Below are 22,517 nucleotides of genomic sequence, written 5' to 3' on the forward strand. Positions count from 1 at the left end.
CTATTATAATGATGTGATATTCACATATATCACTTTTTCCCAATTCTTTATCCTTAAGATATTTTTCCAATGTATTATATTCAACCCTCTACTCAGTGCCTTCCTTCTGCTAACTAAAGTGGTTTCCATCTGTTCCTACACATCAGAAATACCTGGCCCTTACCCTGGAAATTCTGTATGAATAGAAATGCTGGAATACCTGCTCAGGATTCTGTATTTATTACAAACACCCAGGTGATTCTGATGCAGCCAGTGCTGGTCCTCCAACTGATGCTTTGGAATTGTTGACATAAAAGCATGCATTTTTCCCTAGATGGATGAGTAGATTGGGGCGTAGTTTGTGGTCCTAGAACAACACATGGATTAACCATCCATCCTAGTGAGAACGATAGCACAGGCCTCCGATGACCCCCCACGAGGTGATGTACTGGCTATAACCTAACATGAAACAATTATTCTTTAAGAAAAGCAGAATACTTCTAATTGGGCTTTTAGCCACCTTCCTAATAATGAAGTACCATATATATGATTACCGTTTGTTTTAGTTTCGAGTAATTCATTTCATGTTCAAAACCCTTTATCTCCCACGTGGAATGGAAAATTCCTCCAAGACAGGATCTCTGTTTCTGTGAGGCCTATAGTGCTTAGTACATCCTTGAATGTGTGAGGCTCTCATTGGTTATAAGTTTAATTGTTGACTGTGGATGAAAGCTTTAAAACTTTGTGGGCAAAATACAGAATGAATTTCAGTGAGTTCCCATGTATTAAACAAGGTGGTGCTGGCTGGAGACATGCTGTCTCTGTGCCCACAGGAGTAGTAGTGCTGTGTTCCTCTTCCCAACCTGCTTTTCACAGTCTTCACCGCCTTTCTTCAGGAGTCTCCCCTTTGGCTTTTTCACAGCTATGAAACCCACGTAGTCGAACACCATGATGCTTCTCCTGCAGGGCGTGTGATGAGGAGGCGAGCTTGGCTTTGGAGTGCTGGGAACCTGAGGAATTGCCAAGGACCCAGAGCCCAGCCCTGACCACCAGAGAGCCCAAAACACAATGAACAAATTGAATTTCCATAACAACAGAGTCATGCAAGACCGCCGCAGCGTGTGCATTTTCCTTCCCAACGATGAATCTCTGAACATTATCATAAATGTGAGTATATTGAGTTTTAGAAATGTCTGAATATTATGTTTTCACCAGTGACCACATTCAACTTATGACTTGATTAAGGGTGAAATCTTTACAAAATTAGGGCAGTAATAGTGTGGCAGAATTGGGTTGTCAAATAGTCCATACATACATTCACTTAGCTTTCTGGCTTGTGTGCAGGTGCCTTCAACATTCTCTCACCTGGGTTAGAATTAGAGGACTGTGGTTACTATAATGAAAAACAAACATTTGCTCTTTTTAAACTTTTGATCAAAATATAACTTCTATTGAAGTATATGAATTTGTGTCTTAAATGCTTAGAGTTGTCACCCGCACACATGAAATGGTAATCATTGCTGTTAGGTTGGTGCAAAAGTAATTGTGGCTTTCGCCATTGAAAGTGATATCAAAGACTACGGTTACTTTTGTACCAACCTAGATAGGTTTTTTTGAGATAGAGTCTCACTCTGTCACCCAGGCTGGAGTGTGTTGGCGTAATCTCGGTTCACTGCAACCTCCATTTCCTGGGTTCAAGTGATTCTCCCGCCTCAGCCTCCCCAGTAGCTGAGGTTACAGGCACTCACCACCATGCCCGGCTAATTTTTGTAATTTTAGTAGAGACGGGGTTTCACCATGTTGGCCAGGCTGGTCTCGAACTCCTGACCTCAGGTGATCCGCCTCAGCCTCCCAAAGTGCTGGGATTACAGGCGTGAGCCACCATGTCCGGCCTTAGATAGCTTTTTAATATGCATCTTGATTTTATTTTAAGAGTAGCCAAAGTCTAGCCAGTTTCCAGGACTAGGTGCGTAGGCTGAACATTTGAGCACTAAGCTGTTGCTTATGGTTTGTGAGTCATAGTCAACTTGCTTAGATAACCTGAACATTGAGGAATATGATATTTTTTTAACTTAAAAAAATTGAGTTATAATTTACATACTGCAAAGTATAGAAACCTTATGTGTGCAGCTCAATGAATTTTTACAATTGTGTACATCCATGTAACCATCACCTGTTTGAGATATAAAACATTGCCAGCACCCTAGAAAGATCCTTTGTGACCCCTCCTAGTCAATATCCTTCACCTAAAGGGTAAAAACTATTCTGATCTCTGTCACCAAAGTTTTGCTTGTTTCTGAACTTCATGAAGCTGAAGTTATGTGATATATTCACTTCTGAGTTCTTTTACTCAGCATTTGGCCTGTGAAATTTATTCATGTGAATCCATGTGACAATAATTACTACTTTTCCATTGTTGCGTGATATTCCATTGTACGATTAGACCCGATCTATTAATCTGCTGTTGATGGATAGATATTAGATTGTTTTAAGTTTTTGGCTATTGTAAAACTGTTATGAACATGTTATGTGTATGCACATGTAGAAATATTTCTCGGTTTCTACTGAAGAGTATTTGTGAATCATAGGTTACACTATGTTTAGCTTTGGTAGAGACTGCCAAACAATTTTATGGTAATCAATGTCATGCCTAACATTTTTCAACCCCTCTCTGTTATCAACTTTCATACTCTTTCTTTCATAGATTGTATTCTGATGGAATTAGAGGAAAAATTGCCTTAGTGCATGACTTGAATTAGTTTTCTTTCCTATATGTTACTATATTTTTATTTATTTTGATTTTGATTTTGATTTTTTTTTTTTTTTTTTTGAGACAGAGTCTCTCTCTGTTGTCCAGCCTGCAGTGCAGTGGTACGATCTTGGCTCACTGCCGTCTCTGCCTTCCAGGTTCAAGTGATTCTCCTGCCTCAGCCTCCCGAGTAGCTGGGACTGCAGGTGCCTGCCACCACGCCTGGCTAATTTTTGTAATTTTAGTAGAGACGGGGTTTCACCATGTTGGCCAGGCTGGTCTCGAACTCTTGACCTCAAGTGATCCATCCGCCTTGGCCTCCCAAAGTGCTAGGATTACAGGCGTGAGCCATTGTGCCTCGCCATGTTACTATATTTTAAATCGAATTGCTATATAAAAGAATATTTGCAGATATTATGCTGAAATGTATATGATATTTAAATAATTTCATTAAAAAGTTTAGCTAAGAAAAGTTTCTGCTTATTACCATAGTCATTTTGGCTTTATTCTGACAATCAACACCATTTCTTAATTTACTGCTATATCCTCATTTTACTTATAGGGGTTGTCTGAGGATCCAACAGGCCTGCCTATTGGATGAACTTTGTCATCTTTTGGGCAGAATTTCCAATGATTAGCTACATTGCTGCTCAGGGTAACTGAAATTGTTTTTGGATGTGTAAAGTGGTGGGCTATTATTCTGACAGCATTTGGTTTTTTAAATTGAGTAAATATCGACAATATATCTCTTTTTTCAGTGTGGGCACTAGCAAAATAAGTTATAATCTAATCCTACTTATGTATGTGAATATTTTGTTTTACTTTTTATACAGTTATATAAAAGATATCCACTACATTTTAAAAAATATACATAATCTAGGACATATAGCATAAGCACTTAAGAAACTTCTCTCACTTTCATTTGTCTTTTCACCTGGTGCAATATGTGTGTGTATGTGCATGTGTGTGTACACACACAAGCAGGTGTGGAACACCTTACTAACCACATTTAATGAAGGGAAGGCTAATCTGACTTAGTGAAGAATACTGAAAGCTGACTATAATTTTCAAAGAAATTAATTTATACTAAAATCTCCTGAGGAAGATAGTTATAGAGAACAAACGGGAAGATAGCCAGTTCATTTGTTCCTATGGATCAGCGGTTTTGAAACTTGAACGTACATCAGAATTATTTGGGGCAGCTAAGTAATATTCAGATTGTGTAGTCTATGGCCATACCACACCGAAGTTGCCTGATCTCATGTGATCTCAAAAGCTAAGCAGAGGCGGGCCTGGTTAGTACTTGGATGAGAGAAATGCTAATGTAGTGAGTCTGAGGTAGGACGCAAGGATCTGCATTTAATAAGATCCCCTAAATAGATGCTATAGATACTCTAAAATTTGAGTGAAACAGGCAAAGATCTACGTGCCAGCATCACCTAGTTTCTTTCACTCTTTGGAATTCTGGTTACTCGACTGTGTTTTTGGCACATGTCCCTGGCCCAGCTCTTAGAACAGTACGTGATACGTAGTAAGTGCAAAGTAAATGTTGGTTGTTGTTAGCAATAATAATATAATTGTCATCGTTGCTAAGAAAAAGACTATTCATATTTTGACTCTGCAGTTCACTAGATTTGTGACCTTTGGACAAGTTGATTAAGCTTACTCACTTTTTTCACTTGTAAAAGCAACTTGCCCAGTACCTGGTATGTAGTGGGTACTGACTTTGTATTAGCTTCATTTCTGTCTTCCCTTTATAGAATAATTGAGGAGTAGTATGAAAGTGAAAACACATGGATATACTTAAAACACACAGACCTGAATTCAAATCTCATATCTGAATGACTTTGGGAAAGTTAATTATACCTCTTTCAGCCTCAACATTTCACCTTTAAAATGAGAGTAATACTTATGCTGCAGGGTGGTTGTGAGAATTTAGGATTAACACTCAGCATAATTTCTGATGCATATGTAATAGCTGCTATTGTCATTTTAATACCTAGGCAGAGATAAATTATACTTTTTCAACTCTCCTCTTTTACAATGTTAGTATGATAATCTCTCTGAGATGGTTAGGACTATGATCATGGACTGTGAGGTCATATATCACTATTAAGGTGGGTTTTAGAGTCACAGGGACCTGTGTTGAAATCCCTGCTCCACAACGTTGCAATCTAGGGCAAATTTTCTAGTTGTTTTGTTTTGTTTCTTTGGTTTCCTCATCTGTGAAGTAGGGATAATCTTACCCTATGCACAGGGACATTGCAAGGATTTAAAGATGTCACATGCATGAAGTACTTAGTGAAGCGCCTGGCATATGTGAATTACTCAGTAAGTGAGCCCTTGAGTATCAATTTACTTGTTTTTATTTCCTGGAACTGTTTTCATTAATGTACTCTGTTAATAAACCAAGATGAAGAGTCTGAATCCCATGTAGGCCTGTAAGAGTTCTTATTTCAGGGCAGGTCTAAGGTAGGACACAGGCATGTAGACTCTTGCTATGCCCAAACTCCTCTCTAGTAAGCGGTTGGGCCAAAGAAGGGACTAGATTAAGTAGGATGGAGGCTTCCCCACTACCAAGAAAACATTTCATGGCTGCCTCACTTTTTACAAAGTGTTATCTTTGTGTTCAGAAAATAGCAGTCAATGTGTATAGAGTTTGAGTGTAATAAATTAACTGTAGTGAGAACGATTTTATTAACTAATTTTTTTCATAATTTCTCTCTATGTATTTTTAGCAATAAAAGTTCGTTCCCTGACAGGTGTGGTTGATAGAAAGTTGCCTTTTTGCATATGGAATGAATTTAGTGTTTTGGTCATTCTGAATTCCCTGTGAGTTGCATTAATAGAAGCTATTTTAAATTATTTTAATCATCAGGCAAATATGGAAACTTGGGACAATTTTGGAAGTAAAACCATTGTAAATGTAGGAGCCATAAAGATTTGATTGATATGAATTGTGGCCACGAGTTTATATGTCTTCACTAAGACAAAACAATTCTTTTTTTTTTTTTTTTGAGATGGAGTCTCGCTCTGTCGCCCAGGCTGGAGTGCAGTGGTGCAATCTCAGCTCACTGCAAGCTCTGCCTCCTGGGTTCACACCATTCTCCTGCCTCAGCCTCCAACGTAGCTGGAACTACAGGTGCCCGCCACCATGCCCTACTAATTTTTTTTGTATTTTTAGTAGAGACGTGGTTTCACCATGTTAGCCAGGATGGTCTCAATCTCCTGACCTTGTGATCCACCCCCCTCGGCCTCCCAAAGTGCTGGGATTACAGGCATGAGCCACCGCGCTCAGCCAACAATTCTTTTTTTCTAGAATATATTTTAAACATTCTTGCAAAATAACAAACCTTTAACATTTAGGATCACATGCTGTTTTAATTTAAAAGTCCATACAGAGGCTGGGTGAGGTGGCTAACACCTGTAATCCCAGCATTTTGGGAGGATGAGGCAGGAGAATCATTTGAGGTTAGGAGATTGAAACTAGGCTGGACAACATAGTGAGACCCCGGTCTCTACATAAAAGTTAAAAATTAGCCAGGCATGGTGGCACTGCCTGTGGTCCTAGCTACTTGGAAGGCAGAGGTAGCAGGATCCCCTTAGTCTGGGAGATTGAGACTGTAATGTCCCGTGGTCGTGCCACTGCACTCCAGGTTGGACAACAGAGTGAGACCTTGTCTCAAGGAAAAAAAAAAAGTCCATATAGAGTATATTTTTAGAATAAAGCTTTAATTCTTATTCTTAATACCTCATACTATATAGCACTTTTTAACATTCCCATTGCCCCTGAAGATTAAAGAACTTGAGAAATTTCGCAGTCAGCTAAAATGTAGCCTTAAAGACTCATAATATGGAAATACAGAAAACTCAAGCTTGTTTTCACAGCAGGCAAGACTTCAGAGCCATGGCCTTATTTAATTATAGTTTTTGAATAAGAGCATTGCTTACTTGATATTTGTTGAAGAGCTTTACCAGTAGGCTCCAAATACTTGATTTACTAGCAGAAGAATAATAAATGTATGGGCTGCATGGAGGAAATATGTAACGTTATTTGGTCTGCAGTCACACAAGGTTAAAACAGTTTATTTCCTATACATTTAGTTTGTGGTTTGGAATTTTAACTTCTCATTGCATTTTATCTTAGCTGCTTTGTACCTAACATTTTTAAATACAGTCAAACTAAGGATTAAAGGTGCTGTAAACAACATGACATTTTAATTCACAAATTTGTAGTATATAGTTCAACTTCAGAATTTTATGACATTTGATGTGTTCTCCTCTTCTTTGTCATTGCTTAAGCCTATTTGTAAAGCAGAATTATGATGATATGGAACTCAAAATCCAGAGGCCTTTTAAAGTGAATGTTGGAAATGACATAGGACTTCTGTAGGACAGAAATCTAGGATGTCAGGTGATTCATGCTAGCTGTACACAGAGAGAATGATAATGATTTCCCATTGGCAAATGTGTTCTCCAGTGGCGTCGGTGCATAGGTTTGCATTTATATAGTTTTCCTAAAATGCCGAGCGGCATATTTATAAAATGGTTTGCTCAGTAATTCGGGGAATGGTCTTGATCTCTACTCATGGAACAGAATGAAGGTGAGGAGGGGCCCACAGGGAATCAGATTCCTGGCTTTCATTCATCAAGCATTTACTGAGTGCCTACTACATATCCTGAATGTAAAATAAGACACTGCCCCTGCATGAGTTCCTGGTACTTCCAAGCAGCTCACTTGATGCTACTTTGGCCTTAAATCTCTTATGCTCTTTCCAGTGGGTAAGATACTTTAGGTTGGTTGCTATTTAATAATGAATGTGGAAAAGAGCAGTAAACCCATTCTTCTTACTACAATTGGAATTATCACCAGTTCTGAATTGTTTGACTTTCAAATTTCAAGGGATCTTGGCATGTCTTTATTTTCCTAATCTGAGTTTCATATTAAGATATGATAAGGAGTCATTAATTCAGAGTTAATTTTTAGAATTTATAATAACTTAAACCCATTGTCATCATTATTGAAAAAAGGATTTGAAAGCAAATCGTACTAATAAAAGGGGAGATGCCATATGTAATGTGTATAGGTAAAATGATAAACTGTCATGTTACAGTATTTTAATACATATATTTAATAATTAAAGTATTTTAATACACAAATAAGCTGTGAGTTGCTGCCTTTGCCACTATTAGTGATATGACTTTAAGCTTTCTGAGTTTTATTTTCTGCTCCTATAGAATAAATAAATTGACCTGGGTGGTTTCTTAAAGTCTATCTAAACTCTAATAAACCTTGATAATTCTGAAGTCAACAAGATAGAATCAGCAGAATTACTGTCCCCCATAATACTTCTTTAAACATTTGAGAAAGCATTATTATGAGATAATAATTATTCGTAATAATATTTGATATAATATTGGTATGATTATTATTGATATATAATAATTATATAATTGATATACAATAATTATATAATTATGTTATAATTATTTATAATAATAGTGATAAAGAAAATTGTATGTTTTAAAGACTATCAATTAACTTTTGACTTGTCAGAATAACTTACTTCCAGAGTTCCAAATTAATATAGTTTTATGATTGAATTATACTAAGACTCAGAAAAGGAATCTGGTTTAGGCACTAAAAATATATTAGACAATAACAGTGATAAAAACTAGGCAGGCTGGTCATGGTGTCTCATCCCTGTAATCCCAGCACTTTGGGAGGCCAAGATGGGAGGATTGCTTAAGGTCAGGAGTTTAAGACCAGCCCAGGCAACATAGTGAGAGACCCTGTCTCTACCCAAAAAAAAAAAAAAAAAAAAAAAAAAATCAGTTGGTTGAGACTCTGTCTTTAAAAAAAAAAAAAAAAATGTCTAGAGCAACTCATTGTACAGTAGATGAGTTTTTGGGGTAGACTATTAGGAGGAAAGCTTTCCTTGAAAAGATACTTGTTGCCCCGAGTAGACGTTCTTCAAAAGGAGATACACACATGACCAATAGGAATATGAAAAAATGCTCAGTATCACTAAATAGCAGGGAAATGTGACATGGCTGTTAGAATGGCTATTATCAAAAAGACAAAAGATAACAAGTGTTGACAAGGATGTGGAGAAAAGGGAACCCTTGTACACTGTTGCTGGGAACGTAAATTAGTAAAGTCATTATGGAAAGCACTATGGGGGTTCCTCAAAATGTTAAACATAGTACTACCATATGATCCAGGAACCCCATTCCTGGGTATGTACCCAAAGGAGATGAAATCATTATGTCAAAGAGACATCTGCACTCCCATGTATATTGCAGTATTATTCATAACAGTCAAGGTACAGAATCAACCTAAGTGTGCACCAGTGGATAAATGGATAAAGAAAATGTGGCACATATACACAATGGGACACAATTCAGCCTTTAAAAAGAGGGAAATCATGTCATTTGCAATAACAGATGAACCTGGAGGATGTTAGGTTTAATGAAATAACCCAGGCACAGAAAGACAAACCCTGCATAATCTAAAAAAGTCTGACTCAGGGAAGCAGAAAATAGAATGATGGTTACCTAAGACTGAGGAGGTAGGGGGACTGGGGATATGTTAGTAAAAAAATACAGTATTTCAGTTAGGAGGAATAAGTTCGAGAGATTTATTATACAACATGGTGACTGTAGTTAATGATGATGTATACTTGAAAATTGCTAAGAATGAATTTTAAGTGTTCTCACCACAAAAAATGATACATATGTGACATGATGCATGTTAGTCTGACTTATTCATTCCACAGTATATACATGTATCAAAACATTATGTTGTGGCCGGGCGCAGTGGCTCAAGCCTGTAATCCCAGCACTTTGGGAGGCCGAGACGGGTGGATCACGAGGTCAGGAGATCGAGACCATCCTGGCTAACACGGTGAAACCCAGTCTCTACTAAAAAATACAAAGAAACTAGCCGGGCGAGGTGGCGGGCGCCTGTAGTCCCAGCTACTCAGGAGGCTGAGGCAGGAGAATGGCGTGAACTCGGGAGGCGGAGCTTGCAGTGAGCTGAGATCCGGCCACTGCACTCCTGCCTGGGCAACAGAGCGAGACTCCGTCTCAAAAAAAAAAAAAAAAAAAAAAAAAAAAAAAAAAAAAAAAATTATGTTGTGTACTATAAATATATACAGTTTTATTAGTCAAAAACACAAATGAATTAACTTTTTTTAAAAAAGATACTTGCCAAATAAATATTTTTGGTAATGTGAGTAGGCTATGCTGCTTACTTTCTGAAACTCATTTATCATTTATCATGCACCATGGTTTCAGAGCTTTGTCCATGTATGGTAAGATCTGTGAGTCTTGTATTTTATTACCATGTTGTAAAAACTGGTACTGTGATCATCATTACTGCAACCCAACCCCAGGTGAAAGTGATTTGGATAAAGCAGCAGTTATTTTCTACTGTCAGCTCGTCCTTTCAAGGAGTATATTTACGATGAGGAGTATATTTACGATGCGTTAAATTGCCTGATTGTGGTTCCCTGGGTGGACTTAGTTGAATTGTTATTTCACGTGATGCCTTTTCCCCCTGCAGGTTAAGATTCTGTGTCACCAGTTGCTGGTCCAGGTTTGTGACCTGCTTCGGCTAAAGGACTGCCACCTCTTTGGACTCAGTGTTATACAAAGTAAGTCTTAGAGCCCTCTCTGATGGATTTAGCCAACTATCCCTGAGGAAATGACATCTTATAGCTGTAACTTAAATTGGGCATATTGTTATAAAACTGTGGTTGTCAAAATACCCATGGGCTGATCTTCATTTTTAGTGTAGATGTAGTCTTTATGTTTTTAATCTCAATTTCTGTGTATTTTTTTTTTTTTACAATATTTAGGATTTTAGGCATGTATTTGTTATAGTCTGAACTTAAAAATTGATTCCTCTTTAAGAATCTCGATTCCTTCTATGTGTTTGCTCTTCCATGTTTTAATGAAGCAAGCTCGATTTTTGTTTCCTTGCATTCAGGGAGTAGCTGGAACTCTTAGGAAAGTAATTTAATTTGTTTTATAATTTTTGACTTTAAACTGACTTCTCTTTTCATTTTCTCTTGCTATTAACTATATAGTATCACAAAGTAATTATTAATTTAATCTTATTTTCTATTTTTCTCTCTTACCCCTTCTCTTTTTTCCAGTCAGACTATATGACTTGGAAATACCGGGTCAGTTTCTTCTATATTCTTTATGAGGAGAAGATTTTTAAGTAAAGGACTTCATATAAGCTTTCTTCTCTCATAATACCTTAGAGTTAAATTTCTGGGACTTCTCTAAAGCCATTTATTATAAGCTTTCTTCCTTCAAATGATATTTTTAAATTTCTCTAGTTTAGTCTTCTATGTATCTTTGCTCATTTTGTCAAGAAGAATTTTTTTTGGTGCGGTGTATTTAATTCTATCTTATACTTGAATATGGTAAATTTAAAGGCTTAAGGTGTCTTGGAAATCTGGTCAATACAATAACATGCTTATACCTGCCAAGTTGGAAAGTATATCAGTATGAAGTTGGTCAGCTGATAAACAAGGCCCCTTTCCCCGAAAATGTAAACTGTTTTCAGTTGCCTTTTTAGGAGAGGCTAAAGAGCATGGAGCAGGCAACACATCAGGACATTGTGAATCAGCCCTTTGCTCTTCAGTTTCTTCCTGTGGTAGTTAAAACGATAAAACACAGTTGCCAAGCTCCATCCTTCCGTTAGTGCATACTTCAGTCATTCTTTCAGGGAAGAGTCTGAGAGCCATAAGAGGCTCTAGAGATTCTAAGTAACTTTTAGTATTCCATGCTCAAGGTTAATTCTTCTTACTACAACTACTGCTAAATCCTTGTTGTTCAACAAATCAGTCCAATAAAACCAGTTTATAGCTTCCTTAGGTTTCAAACTAATTTTTAAGGTGTCCTTTTTAAAAAAGAGATAATAGTATGGTGAAAGAACATTGGAACAGGAATCAGTTGACCTGGTTCTAATTCCAGTTCTACCACTAACTAGCAGTGTGGCTTTGGACATGCCACTTGACTTCCCTCAATGTCAGTTTTTTCATGTCAAATGGAAATTACTACTCCACCGGCTTTGCAGGATTAATGTGTGTTGAGAATTCTTAAGGTATAAATCTCTGGTCAAACTGTAGGTGGCAGAGGTATAGTGGCAGTTTAGAAATATATGTATGTACTATTATGGTGAACAGTTTTAATTCTATTCATTATGTTGCTTCTTTAGATGGGAACTCAAGCCAAACACAAATCAGTTTCGACAGGAAGATTGTCTGGTCTTGTCTATTTCATGTTTAATCAGTGATATGAGATGGGAGATAGTGTTAGTTGACCTAATTAACTGGATTTAAGTAGCTATTCCTTTTTTTGTCTCTGGGATCTCTTTCCTAACCCTTTCATTAAAATTGGTTAACTTAATGTCATTTATAACTGAGTAACTTTACCCTTCCTATTTTCTTCTGGCATGTTTCCAGTCAAATCCCAGTATTCAGCTTGGAGTCAAAGTGTAGCAAAGTGTGCACATCTTTGGAGTAGTCAAAGAGACACACTTCCAGAACAGGTACATTTTTATGCAGAGCTTTCCGTGAAGATGTCTCCTTAGTGATAGAATAAAAGGAATCTAGAAAAGACTTAAAACTTTGTACAATATAGGAATGCCAAAGACTTCTTTTGTGAAATATCTTTCTCTTTTAAAAGATTATCTTTGGGACATATGAAAATGTTTGTTTTCTACCAGCTTCTTTTCACGTGTTTAGATCACTTTAACATAGGTTTTAGCAGTCTTATTTTCTGTTCACCTTATGAGCATCATCCGCTGGAAGGGATATTTTGGCATTCATTCTTGTTTTTCATAAAATTTTTCTTCTCTTTTCCATGAAACTGATCCCAAAGGCAGTGTGAGTAAGGGCTTATCATTTTGTAATGCTGTGTTTTGCTGTGTGTGGAACGCAGACAAGAAATAGTCTTAAAGATTAGTCTTCACAAAATGTGGGTCAGACTTCTCACTTGAAAATGAACTGATATCATCAGTGTTTTCTAATTTCTTACATGGCAATTAAGACGGTGTTTCTGCCATGCTTTATTATTTTGTACCTATGAGAGCAGTCTTCTTTGAGCTGAACGAAAGCATGTTTTCTTAAGACTAACACCCACAGTGATAGAAGTTAGATTATAAGTCATAATGACCCTAGAAACCAAGTAAAGGCAGAATTTGGCAACTAAGATTTCTTCTAAATATGATATACTTTAATAGTATGTGTTCTGTATTGCAAAAGCAAAATAATTCACAAGTATCTCATTAATGTCTAGTTCACAGGACCTTTTATCTCCTTGGGTTTTCTAATATGTGAATTCAGACTACATTCACACATCCTGAGGCTTTAAAAGAAACTTGTTTCTTTCTATATTTTTTTCTTTTAAAAATCTTTAGCATCTGGTCTTTTTTTTTTTTTTTTTTTTTTTGATGTACAGATAATGAACATGTGTATATGGAGATGTCACAAAAGCTTTACAAATATTGTCCAAAAGAATGGAAGAAAGAGGCCAGCAAGGTACGACAATACGAAGTCACTTGGGTGAGATTACATTTATAAGCAAAATTATTTTGATTTTTTCAAAAAATGTTTATTTTAGCTGTTGTACATTAGAAGAAAACTGTAAGCAATACTTTATATAGTAGAAAATGGGAAAAGAAAATTATAAGTTCTAAAGTGTCACATTAATCAAGTATTAATAGCTTATAGCAAATAATAAATAGAATCTGGATTATCTATTAAATAATGTTGGATAATAACTGTAATAATCTTGGAATAATGCTTTGAAATGAAAAGTATGGAAAAATTATTTGCTCTTATGGCTATGCTAGGTGTCAAAATTGCTGTTCTAGAAGTTATTACTAATTTTTAAATCTACTTTTACTGTACTTGCATTTGATGCTTTGTCTATTCATTATGCTGGTGCTTTATTTCACAAACATTAATTTCCTTTACATGAGAGAAATTAATAGAGAATTCACTTCGTGTTTCCAGAACCTCCCTAGTAAGTCAGGAATAGTAATCCTAGGTCCTCTAATTTGTATTTAAGAAGTCTTGGAATAAACTAGAAGGCTACTTCAAAGCCAGCTACAAAGTAAAGAACATGAATGTCTAAATAAACAAACAGCATATTAGAATTTGCTATGTGGAATGTCAGAGGAACAAGAGAACATTTGTAATAAGGAGCAAATGGTCACCACAGGGAACAGAGCTGAGCGAGGAGCTGGATCTCAGCTAGAAATTTCCACTGGCATTTATTTTTATCTTCCCTTATGTTGTCATTGGCATTACAGTGAATGAAAATCAGATAGAGCGTGCCCTGTTTTGCTTCATAACTTCCTAATTTTATATGAACCTGGTATCTATATAGGATGACTGTCTACCTACTACAAGTCCCCACTCATTATAAGTAAATAAAACCTATCAGTGATTAAAAAGTATCTTGCAAATAATAATTGTATTTTGGTTGCTTTTGAAACCCATTTTCAAAGTAACTAGAAATAGCTTGATTTTTGTGTGTGCTTTTGTTTTTAGGGTATCGACCAATTTGGGCCTCCTATGATCATCCACTTCCGTGTGCAGTACTATGTGGAAAATGGCAGATTGATCAGGTAAGAGGACAGGGAGAGATTTCCCACCTTCCCTCCCCAACCCCCCGCCGTATCACTTTTTCTAACATACCAAATAAGTTACTTGTGTTTATTCTTTGTCTACACCTGTTAGGATATAAACTCTGTAGGAGCAGCAATTTCTTTCTTTTTAATCTTTTTGTACACTGGTATATTCTCAGTCCCTAAAAGAGAGATACAATAGGCATTCAGTAAATACTTGTTAAATGAATGAATGTTAGACTATTGATGAAAATATTAACAGTGTCATTGGCCCACATTTTCTCCACTCCACGTTTTCATAAACAGATCAGTCTCCAAAAATATGCTTATTTCAAGAAGAAACTAGCACTTTGGTGAAGAGTGAGGAGATTGATTAAAAGATTATGTTCTTTTTCAGTGGTAAGGTGGGAGTGGGTCAGAAGCAGGAACTCTCCTATAAAAGTGGATGGGTGTTTATATATGCTGTTTTCTTTTCATGTGTGGGGTCTTGCTTATATTCTTGGCAGTAGCTTTAAACCAAGATTAAGCCCAGTGAAGCTATCCTATCAGAATCTTAGGTGCAGTTTGACAAGGGCAGGTAATTGATTCTTTTTCTGGAGGTGTGTGCATGAACAGTAGTAGGCTCAGGATAAATTCAGAATTCACCATTTCTGAAGCTCAGTCTGTATAGGAGGATTTAGTGCTAGAAACTTTCAGAGGTGATTTCTTGGCCAATAGAAAATACTAGAAATATGAACTCTGTTTTGCTTATATATTTTTAAACTTTGAGAAGCTCCATGTGAAAGAAAACAAAATACATTTGGCTAGTGAGTTATATGTAAAATTAGCTCTAGATATTTTTATCAATGCCATATGCAAATTAAAAAGTAAAAAAATTAGCCCATAAGGATTTTTTTTTAAAGGCTAAGATACTTTATTAGTTATGTTCTCAGTTTACATACAATTTTTATTTATTTTACCTGGTAAGTGTGGCATGACCTGGAAAGAAGGAATATATATATTTAACAAATAGCTAACCCCCTGGGGCTAAGTTTTGTTGTATCCGTATACTTCTGCCCCTTTTTCCCAGGCATGAACCAGTCCGGACCATCTGTGGTTGGCATTATAAAAAGAAGTGCTGTGAAAAGTACTCTGTCCTAAGGGAGGAGAAATTACATAAATGCTTTATTTTTAAGCTCTTTCTACTTAAACATGGTCTTAGTTTAAATAAACCCATATGTGTTTTCTACTAATGATATCAGCTATGAATCTCAGGTAAACATTTAACCTGAAATAATGTAAAGGCAAATGAGCTCATTAAAATATGTACACACACGTTTTTACTTTGATCACAAAAGCATCCTATTTGCTAGTAAATATTTTTTGGAGCTTTTACCATGTTTTCCCCAGTCAACATTTCTTAACGTATTTAATGGTGACTGTATTTATTTCTGATCTCAACAAATTGTAATGAGTGTGCCCTGTTAGTATTTCCTTTTGTGGGGAGTATTATAATGGTCATGACATGTGCCTATAAAAACGTAATGCCAATAACGTAACTTTCACTTAATAAAAAAACCTCAAAAAGAAGATTTAAGGAAAGCATTCATTTCCTCTTGGAGAAGCTTAAAAAAAGGAAAAGAACACCTTTGTTAAGCAAATTTTTTTCCAGAAGAGTATATATGCAAATACTTATAAAGGGCCTTAAAGTATTTGTAGTGTGTTCAGTTAAAAAATAATAAAAAGAACAGCAAAACACTGAAGCAGGATTGCTCCTCAGATTTTTCCTTATTTATGTCACGTGTGCAGCATCATTGTAGCAAAATCAGTACAGATAACACATATCTAGCTTCTATTCTAACACTTGCTCGGTGAAATAGTTACCATTTTAGAGTAGAATGATTCAGAACTTTTTCTTCTCTGAACGAATCAAATGCTGTAAGCCTTAGGAAATGTTATTTTTGTTGTCTGGATAGTGTGACTTGGGGTTCTGACCCCCTGCAACCTCAGTGAGGCAGCTATCAGATGTTAGCTACAACCGCTCCCTTTTCAATGAGGTGGGAGGGAGGAGCAGGAACAGAAGGGCTCCTGTCACCAGATGGAGAGCAGGATTTGGGTTCTGTTTACATGTCATTGGATTGTTCCATGAAAATGTGAGTTCTGTTTTCTCTTATTTTCCTAGTGACAGAGCAGCAAGATACTATTATTACTGGCACCTGAGAAAACAAGTTCTTCATTCTCAGTGTGTGCTCCGAGAAGAGGCCTACTTCCTGCTGGCAGCCTTTGCCCTGCAGGCTGATCTTGGGAACTTCAAAAGGAATAAGCACTATGGAAAATACTTCGAGCCAGAGGCTTACTTCCCATCTTGGGTAAGCACTGTTTTCAAATTTGAAAGAGTGTTTTCTTTCGGCATTTCTAGTTCGTAGTGTTGCTACTCATACTCTTTAAGAAATGGGAACACAGATGTTCTGTGGCCAAATTCTTCGTGATGCCCAGATATTTAACACTTAAAAACGTGGTGCACATCATGTCTTCATGTACTCAGTCTTTTTGTGGTGAATGGGGAAGAGGATTGCCATCCATCCTGATAATACGGTGGAGCTTGGAATTTGCCAGCCTCCTTTTGGCATTGACATGTCCTTGACCTTCTTGCCTACTCTTACTGAGGCAGAATTTTCTCCCTTTGAAGGCAGAAAAACATAACTCTTTAAAAAGTAAGATTATCCCTCACTTTCCTTTGCTGAGAGAACAAGTATGTCAACTTCCGGCTCCGGCCTTCATGTCCTCCACTCTTGGGAGAGCAACTAACCCCTTCTTTCAGCAAGAAAATGTGGGTTATTCCAACGTGAACTGTCTCAGCTGCCCTTTGTGTACTCTACCCTGTCTGTTTCTCTCCCCATCCTTCCTCCAGGTCTATGCTATATTTTCTCTCTCTTCTGTATCATTAGCCCCTCCCCAAACTAACTCTTCTTCAGTGAGGACATACAAAACATGTTTGGTTCTCACTCACCCATCCTCGAGAAAGAAAGGCGGAGGGAAAGAAGAGCTACTACTCTTGCCTTGCCTTCTCAGTAAAGCGTCTTGAAAAGGTAGTGTGTATTTGATTTTTTCAGCTTCTTTGCTTCCCACAAGTGTTCCTCAAGCCATTTCCATCTGCCTTCTTTCCCCGTCAGTCCACTCATAGTGCTGCCCGTTAGTTTGTTTTATATCAATATAGTAATGAAGTAAAAAATTAAATATATACTACTTTTGCTTTATATTGACACCAGTTGCTTTATATTGACATATCCAGTAGACTCTTTTCACTAAATTTTGCTGCTGTACCTGACACTTAACCACTCGCATCTTGGGAGATCTCATCCAGATTAATGCTTTTAACGATCACCTACGTGAAGGCAAGTCCCAAATCTGTTTCTCTTCCCTTTATCCATAAGGTAGCTGTTTACCCATAGGCCCTTCAAACTCAAGATGTCCTAAATCAAATTCATCTTCTTGCCACCTCAGTTCTACGTATTCCTACCTCTGAGTACATGAGAGTCATACGGAACTCTGCGTTATCACCATTCCTTCTCCCTGTCCTGTCCCATCAACTGAAACACCCTGTAATGTATGTGCTTGAGTACCAATCACCCAGCTTAAGAAATGAAATTCTCTTCTATTTTTGTTGCCATTAGCCTTCCTAAATGTCCATTGCCTCCTCTTCCTGTCTTAGTTCCTACTGTTTCTAGGTTCCTGTTCTCAGCAGCACTGTTGCAGAAACTTGTCCCTGCTTCGGTCTTTACTCCACAGCTTGCAGATGAGATGATTTTGCTTCTGACTTAGACTTTCAGGGCCTCCTCCGTCACCTGTGGAGTGAAGCTCAGGCTCCCATGCATAACCTAGAAACTCTCCAGATTATAGTCCCTGCCAACCATTCCAGCTTCCTTTCTGGTTGTCCTGCATCTTGAACTTTAGGCTGTGGCAACATCCAGCCACTGGTACATCTCCGTACTTACTGTGGTGTTTCATGCTTCGGGTCTTTCTTCTTGCAGTTCCTTTAGCCGGTGAAGCCCCTGTCTGTTTCACCTCGCTAACTCCTACTTATCCTCTGAGACTCTGCTCCTTCTGGGCAGACCATCTGGGTGCCCAGTGCTCAAGAAGAACCTGGGTATAGTGTTTTACATCTTATTTTAAAATGATTTATTTCTTGCTCCCAATAAACTGTTTCTTAGTGTGTTCTGAAAGATGGGCATAACCTTAACCTTTTCAATTTCATCAGCTCTTCATATTGAGGTACTCAGTAATTTTTTGTTGTGTGACTTACAGTGCTTTATTTGTTGGAGAGAAATCACAATGTCTGTCAAACTATTGCTGTCTGTAGCATGTTTGCATTCTCTGGTTGTCATCAGGTGCTCATTGAATATTGATTACTGAAATCCAGTTAGTATGCCAGGGCAACCAGTGTGCTAAGATACCAGTTTCCCCCACCCTTGGGATCGCCAAAACCATCTACTTTAGTGCCCTTACAAATACTATTTTCAGTGTGCTTTTGACCTGAGAAAAAGGTCGACAAATAACTGATTTAACTGATTACCATGTGAAAAGAACCTGGAAAGAAGAATCTGTAACTTGAGTTCTTAGCAGAACTTGACAACTGACTATTAATTCATCATATTTAATTCTTTGTAAAATATTCAATAGGAAGAAACAAAATATCAATATAAAGACATTTTAAAACCAAAAATTCTGTAATTTTAAAATTTTGATTATTTTGAGCATGATTCTTCTGCTCACATTGCATAAGTCCTTCCATCTATTGTATTCCTTATGGAATCAGCTAAGACTTTAATCAACACCTTTCTCTTAGCCTGCAGCTGCTGGATACTATATATTTGACATCTGAAAGCCCAGAGTACTGTCTGATGAAAATCTAAGTCACAGTGAATCACAATGAATGTTTGAATGAAACGGTTTTCTCATAAATATTCCAACAGTGTTCATATCAGCCTCTTATGCAGGAACCAAAATTAGAGAATTTCTCCCAGTCCCCTGCCTTCTTTTGATTAGCATTTAGAACCTCCCACTCTGTGGCTGCAGTTTTCTTAAGAGTTCGGTAGGATCCAGAACCTGAATATGTGCCTACTATAGATGTATTTCATGGTACCAAGTATAAACTTGCAAGTATAAACAATTACGTGTACAAAATTATGAAAGTTTGTATAATTTTTTTTCTTGGTGACTTTAAAGCAAAGATAACTTATTTTTCCTATTTGTTGTGATTTTTCTTCTTAGGTGTTCAGCAGTACAATTAAATTGACTCTATAGCTTCTAGTATTAGCTGATTCAGCCCAGCAACATAACAGATGGTGAAAACAGAATGAAAGTGGGAATTTTCTAATGGAAACCAACCAGTTTACATGGCTATTTTAGATTCTCATTCTTTCATCATTTTGGGGGTGGGGATAGAGCTTACATCTCTCCAACAAATGTTGCATTGCACACCCCTTGTATCCCAACAGGTTGTTTCCAAGAGGGGGAAAGACTACATCCTGAAGCACATTCCAAACATGCACAAAGATCAGTTTGCACTGACGGCTTCCGAAGCTCATCTTAAATATATCAAAGAGGCCGTCCGACTGGATGACGTCGCTGTTCATTACTACAGATTATATAAGGTACGAAACGGCAACTAAGTCTTCAGCTTCTGAGAAAAAAAAAACATCATCTCAATAGGATTGAGAAGGAAAACCTTAGGATTTCATTTCCATTAAAAATTATTTCATTTTTTACACGCTTCTAAAAAAGTTTCATTGAACTGCTTTTTGTTATTGCAGGTCAGTCTTGGAGGCCATGGTGGTTTTCCTCTGGCCTGGAAGCAGGATGGAATATTTTTTAATGGTTCTAATAGTGAGATGACAATTGGCTATAAAATGTTAATCTCACTTTTTCAGTGATTATGGCATTGTTCTTTCTCTCCTCCCCAAATCTGCTTTTCTGCTTTGGGGAATAGCATTTGCAACTTATTTGATAAATAATTTTTAATATTCCTCAAAGTGAAGCTATACCTGCATCGTATCCGTCAATTACAAGAACATTACCACAACAGGTAATGTTTATGGAGTCCTGTGTTTACTGGGCACACTTTATATTTTTTTAATCCTCATAACTTTACATGAAAGGTACTTTAATCTTTATTTTACAGACCGGGAAACTGAGGCCTAACGAGAATAAATGAATCACCTAAGATCACAAAACTAAATGGCAAAGCCAAGATTTAGTCAAGGCCTTCTTGATAACACAGGCTGTGTGCTTAAGGAACTGTATTACATATGTTCCTCACTCTTGGAAGTTACTCTCCTTTGTGTCCCGTGTATCTCTAGCCTCGTTTTTCCATTCTGGGGCAGAGGTCACACACCCAAATGACAACTGGGGCCATGCTCTCACAGTACTCTATATCATCTTGTCTTCTCTTCCCCTCCTCCTCCTAACCCCTTTCACTATTCCCTAAGTGCCACTTTGCTGGCAAGAACTCCTGAATACCCATTTAAGTATTCAAACGTACATTCTCAAACCAAATGGATGAAGTGGTTAAGAGCACTGTCAGTTGAGCCTAACTGCCTGGGATTGAATCTCAGTTTGACTTCTTACTGTGTGACCTCGGGCAAGTTACTTACTTAACCTCTGTGTACTTCAGTTTCCCCATAGTTAAAGGGGACAGCAACATACTTGCCTTTTAGGATTGCTGGATACTAAATGAATTGTTGGATGAAAAACTACTTAAAACAGTGCCCAGCACATGTTAAGCATGATGTTAAGTTTGCCGTTGTTACCATTGCCATTGTTAGTGTCATGCTTGTTATCTCTACTATGCCTTTTGTGGTAGGATTAGCATAGCTAGACCATTGGAAACTGGACTTTAGTTTGGATGTATTGCTCGGTAATCTTCTTAGCTGGTTCAGAAAACTTAAGGGACCAACTGATGTTTTTTCTATCTCTCTTCTGTGCCTAAGAGATGCATTATTAATGCCCCATCATCCTTGAAAGGCATAATTGAGTTCCATAAGATCTCTTTGGCTAAATTCCTAAAGGACTGAGTTGTCATTTTGTTTTTAGCCTTAAGAGATTTCATTTGTGACACCTCAGTTGACACGAGAAGATGCAAATAAATGACAGTTTTGATAATTAGTTTATATTTTAAAATGTATTAGAAGTATGAATTGGAAAGAGTAAGAGTGTGGCTTTGGAATCAGATGTCAATTAGAAACCCTATGTCAGTACTTGCTATAGCTGGCATCCTAGGCAACTATAATCCTGAGCTGTCTATTAAGTGGGGATGATACAATATGCTTCACAAGGTTGGGAGGCTTCGGTGAGATAATGAATCTGAAATAATGAGGTGGAATACCTGGCACATTAGTGAGTGCTCAATAACCATTAATTGCTTTTTGCCTTATTTGCTGGGGAAGCTTGCTATTTTAAAGAATCCTATTAAGAAATAAGAATCTTTTATTGAAGTAGATATCCCCAATTTATCTTCTGTGTAAAACTTAATTTTCAAGTTTACTTAAAGTATGGAGCTTCTAAATTGCATAGAAAATGACTCTTATCTGCTGAAAACAAGATTTTTAATAAAAAGGTAACAGAATGAAGTGGGGGAAAAGATATTGGCTGATGCACAGTTTTTATTCTTTAGAGCAATTCAGTGGCAGTCGTTAAATCTGCTTCATTTAGGGGCTGCTCATAAACTGGAAATAAGGTAGACAAAGGACAGGGGAACATTCTGGGGAAAAAAAAAAACCATTTTATGTCCCTTTTCCACCAGTATATACCTTATACTTGAAAACCAGCATTTTTACGAGCATAGCCTTATTCCAGAAAGCAGTCAGTACAGCCTTGAAAGCGAAATTGACCAAAACTCATATAATGATGGATTAGTTTCTCCTCTTAAAGCTTATACTATATGTGTCTTTGTTGATGTAAAAATATACTAGTTGGAAAGAAACAGCCTAAATAGTAGAAATGGGCTGTGTCTTACAGTTATAATGCCAGTGAGGATACATTTTGTAAAAATATTTCATGCCATGTTCCTGGGGAAACTGGCACTAAGCTTAAAAAGATCTGCATATTCATTGTGTTTATTGAGAAATCTCATAATGAGAATATTTACTTAGTAATTTC

General features: G+C 37.1%; 1 protein-coding gene across 5 annotated transcripts in view; it reads left to right on the plus strand.

Annotated features, from left to right (window-relative positions):
• FRMD6 (FERM domain containing 6) overlaps positions 1-22,517 on the plus strand; it is a 247,698-nt gene that overhangs the window by 205,015 nt on the left and 20,166 nt on the right. For 2 of the 5 annotated variants that reach the window (XM_025391788.1, XM_025391786.1), the window contains 6 exons: positions 902-1,146; positions 10,296-10,386; positions 13,208-13,287; positions 14,305-14,381; positions 16,543-16,729; positions 19,859-20,014. In XM_025391788.1, the coding sequence (XP_025247573.1) occupies positions 1,048-1,146; positions 10,296-10,386; positions 13,208-13,287; positions 14,305-14,381; positions 16,543-16,729; positions 19,859-20,014 (690 nt within the window). In that variant the 5' untranslated portion in view covers positions 902-1,047. Of the gene's footprint in view, positions 1-562; positions 1,147-10,295; positions 10,387-13,207; positions 13,312-14,304; positions 14,382-16,542; positions 16,730-19,858; positions 20,015-22,517 lie in introns of those variants that run through there. The other 3 variants (XM_025391785.1, XM_025391784.1, XM_025391787.1) reach the window with 3 other exon arrangements.

The sequence above is a fragment of the Theropithecus gelada genome, chromosome 7b (assembly GCF_003255815.1).
Source record: "Theropithecus gelada isolate Dixy chromosome 7b, Tgel_1.0, whole genome shotgun sequence".
Lineage (NCBI taxonomy): Eukaryota > Metazoa > Chordata > Mammalia > Primates > Cercopithecidae > Theropithecus > Theropithecus gelada.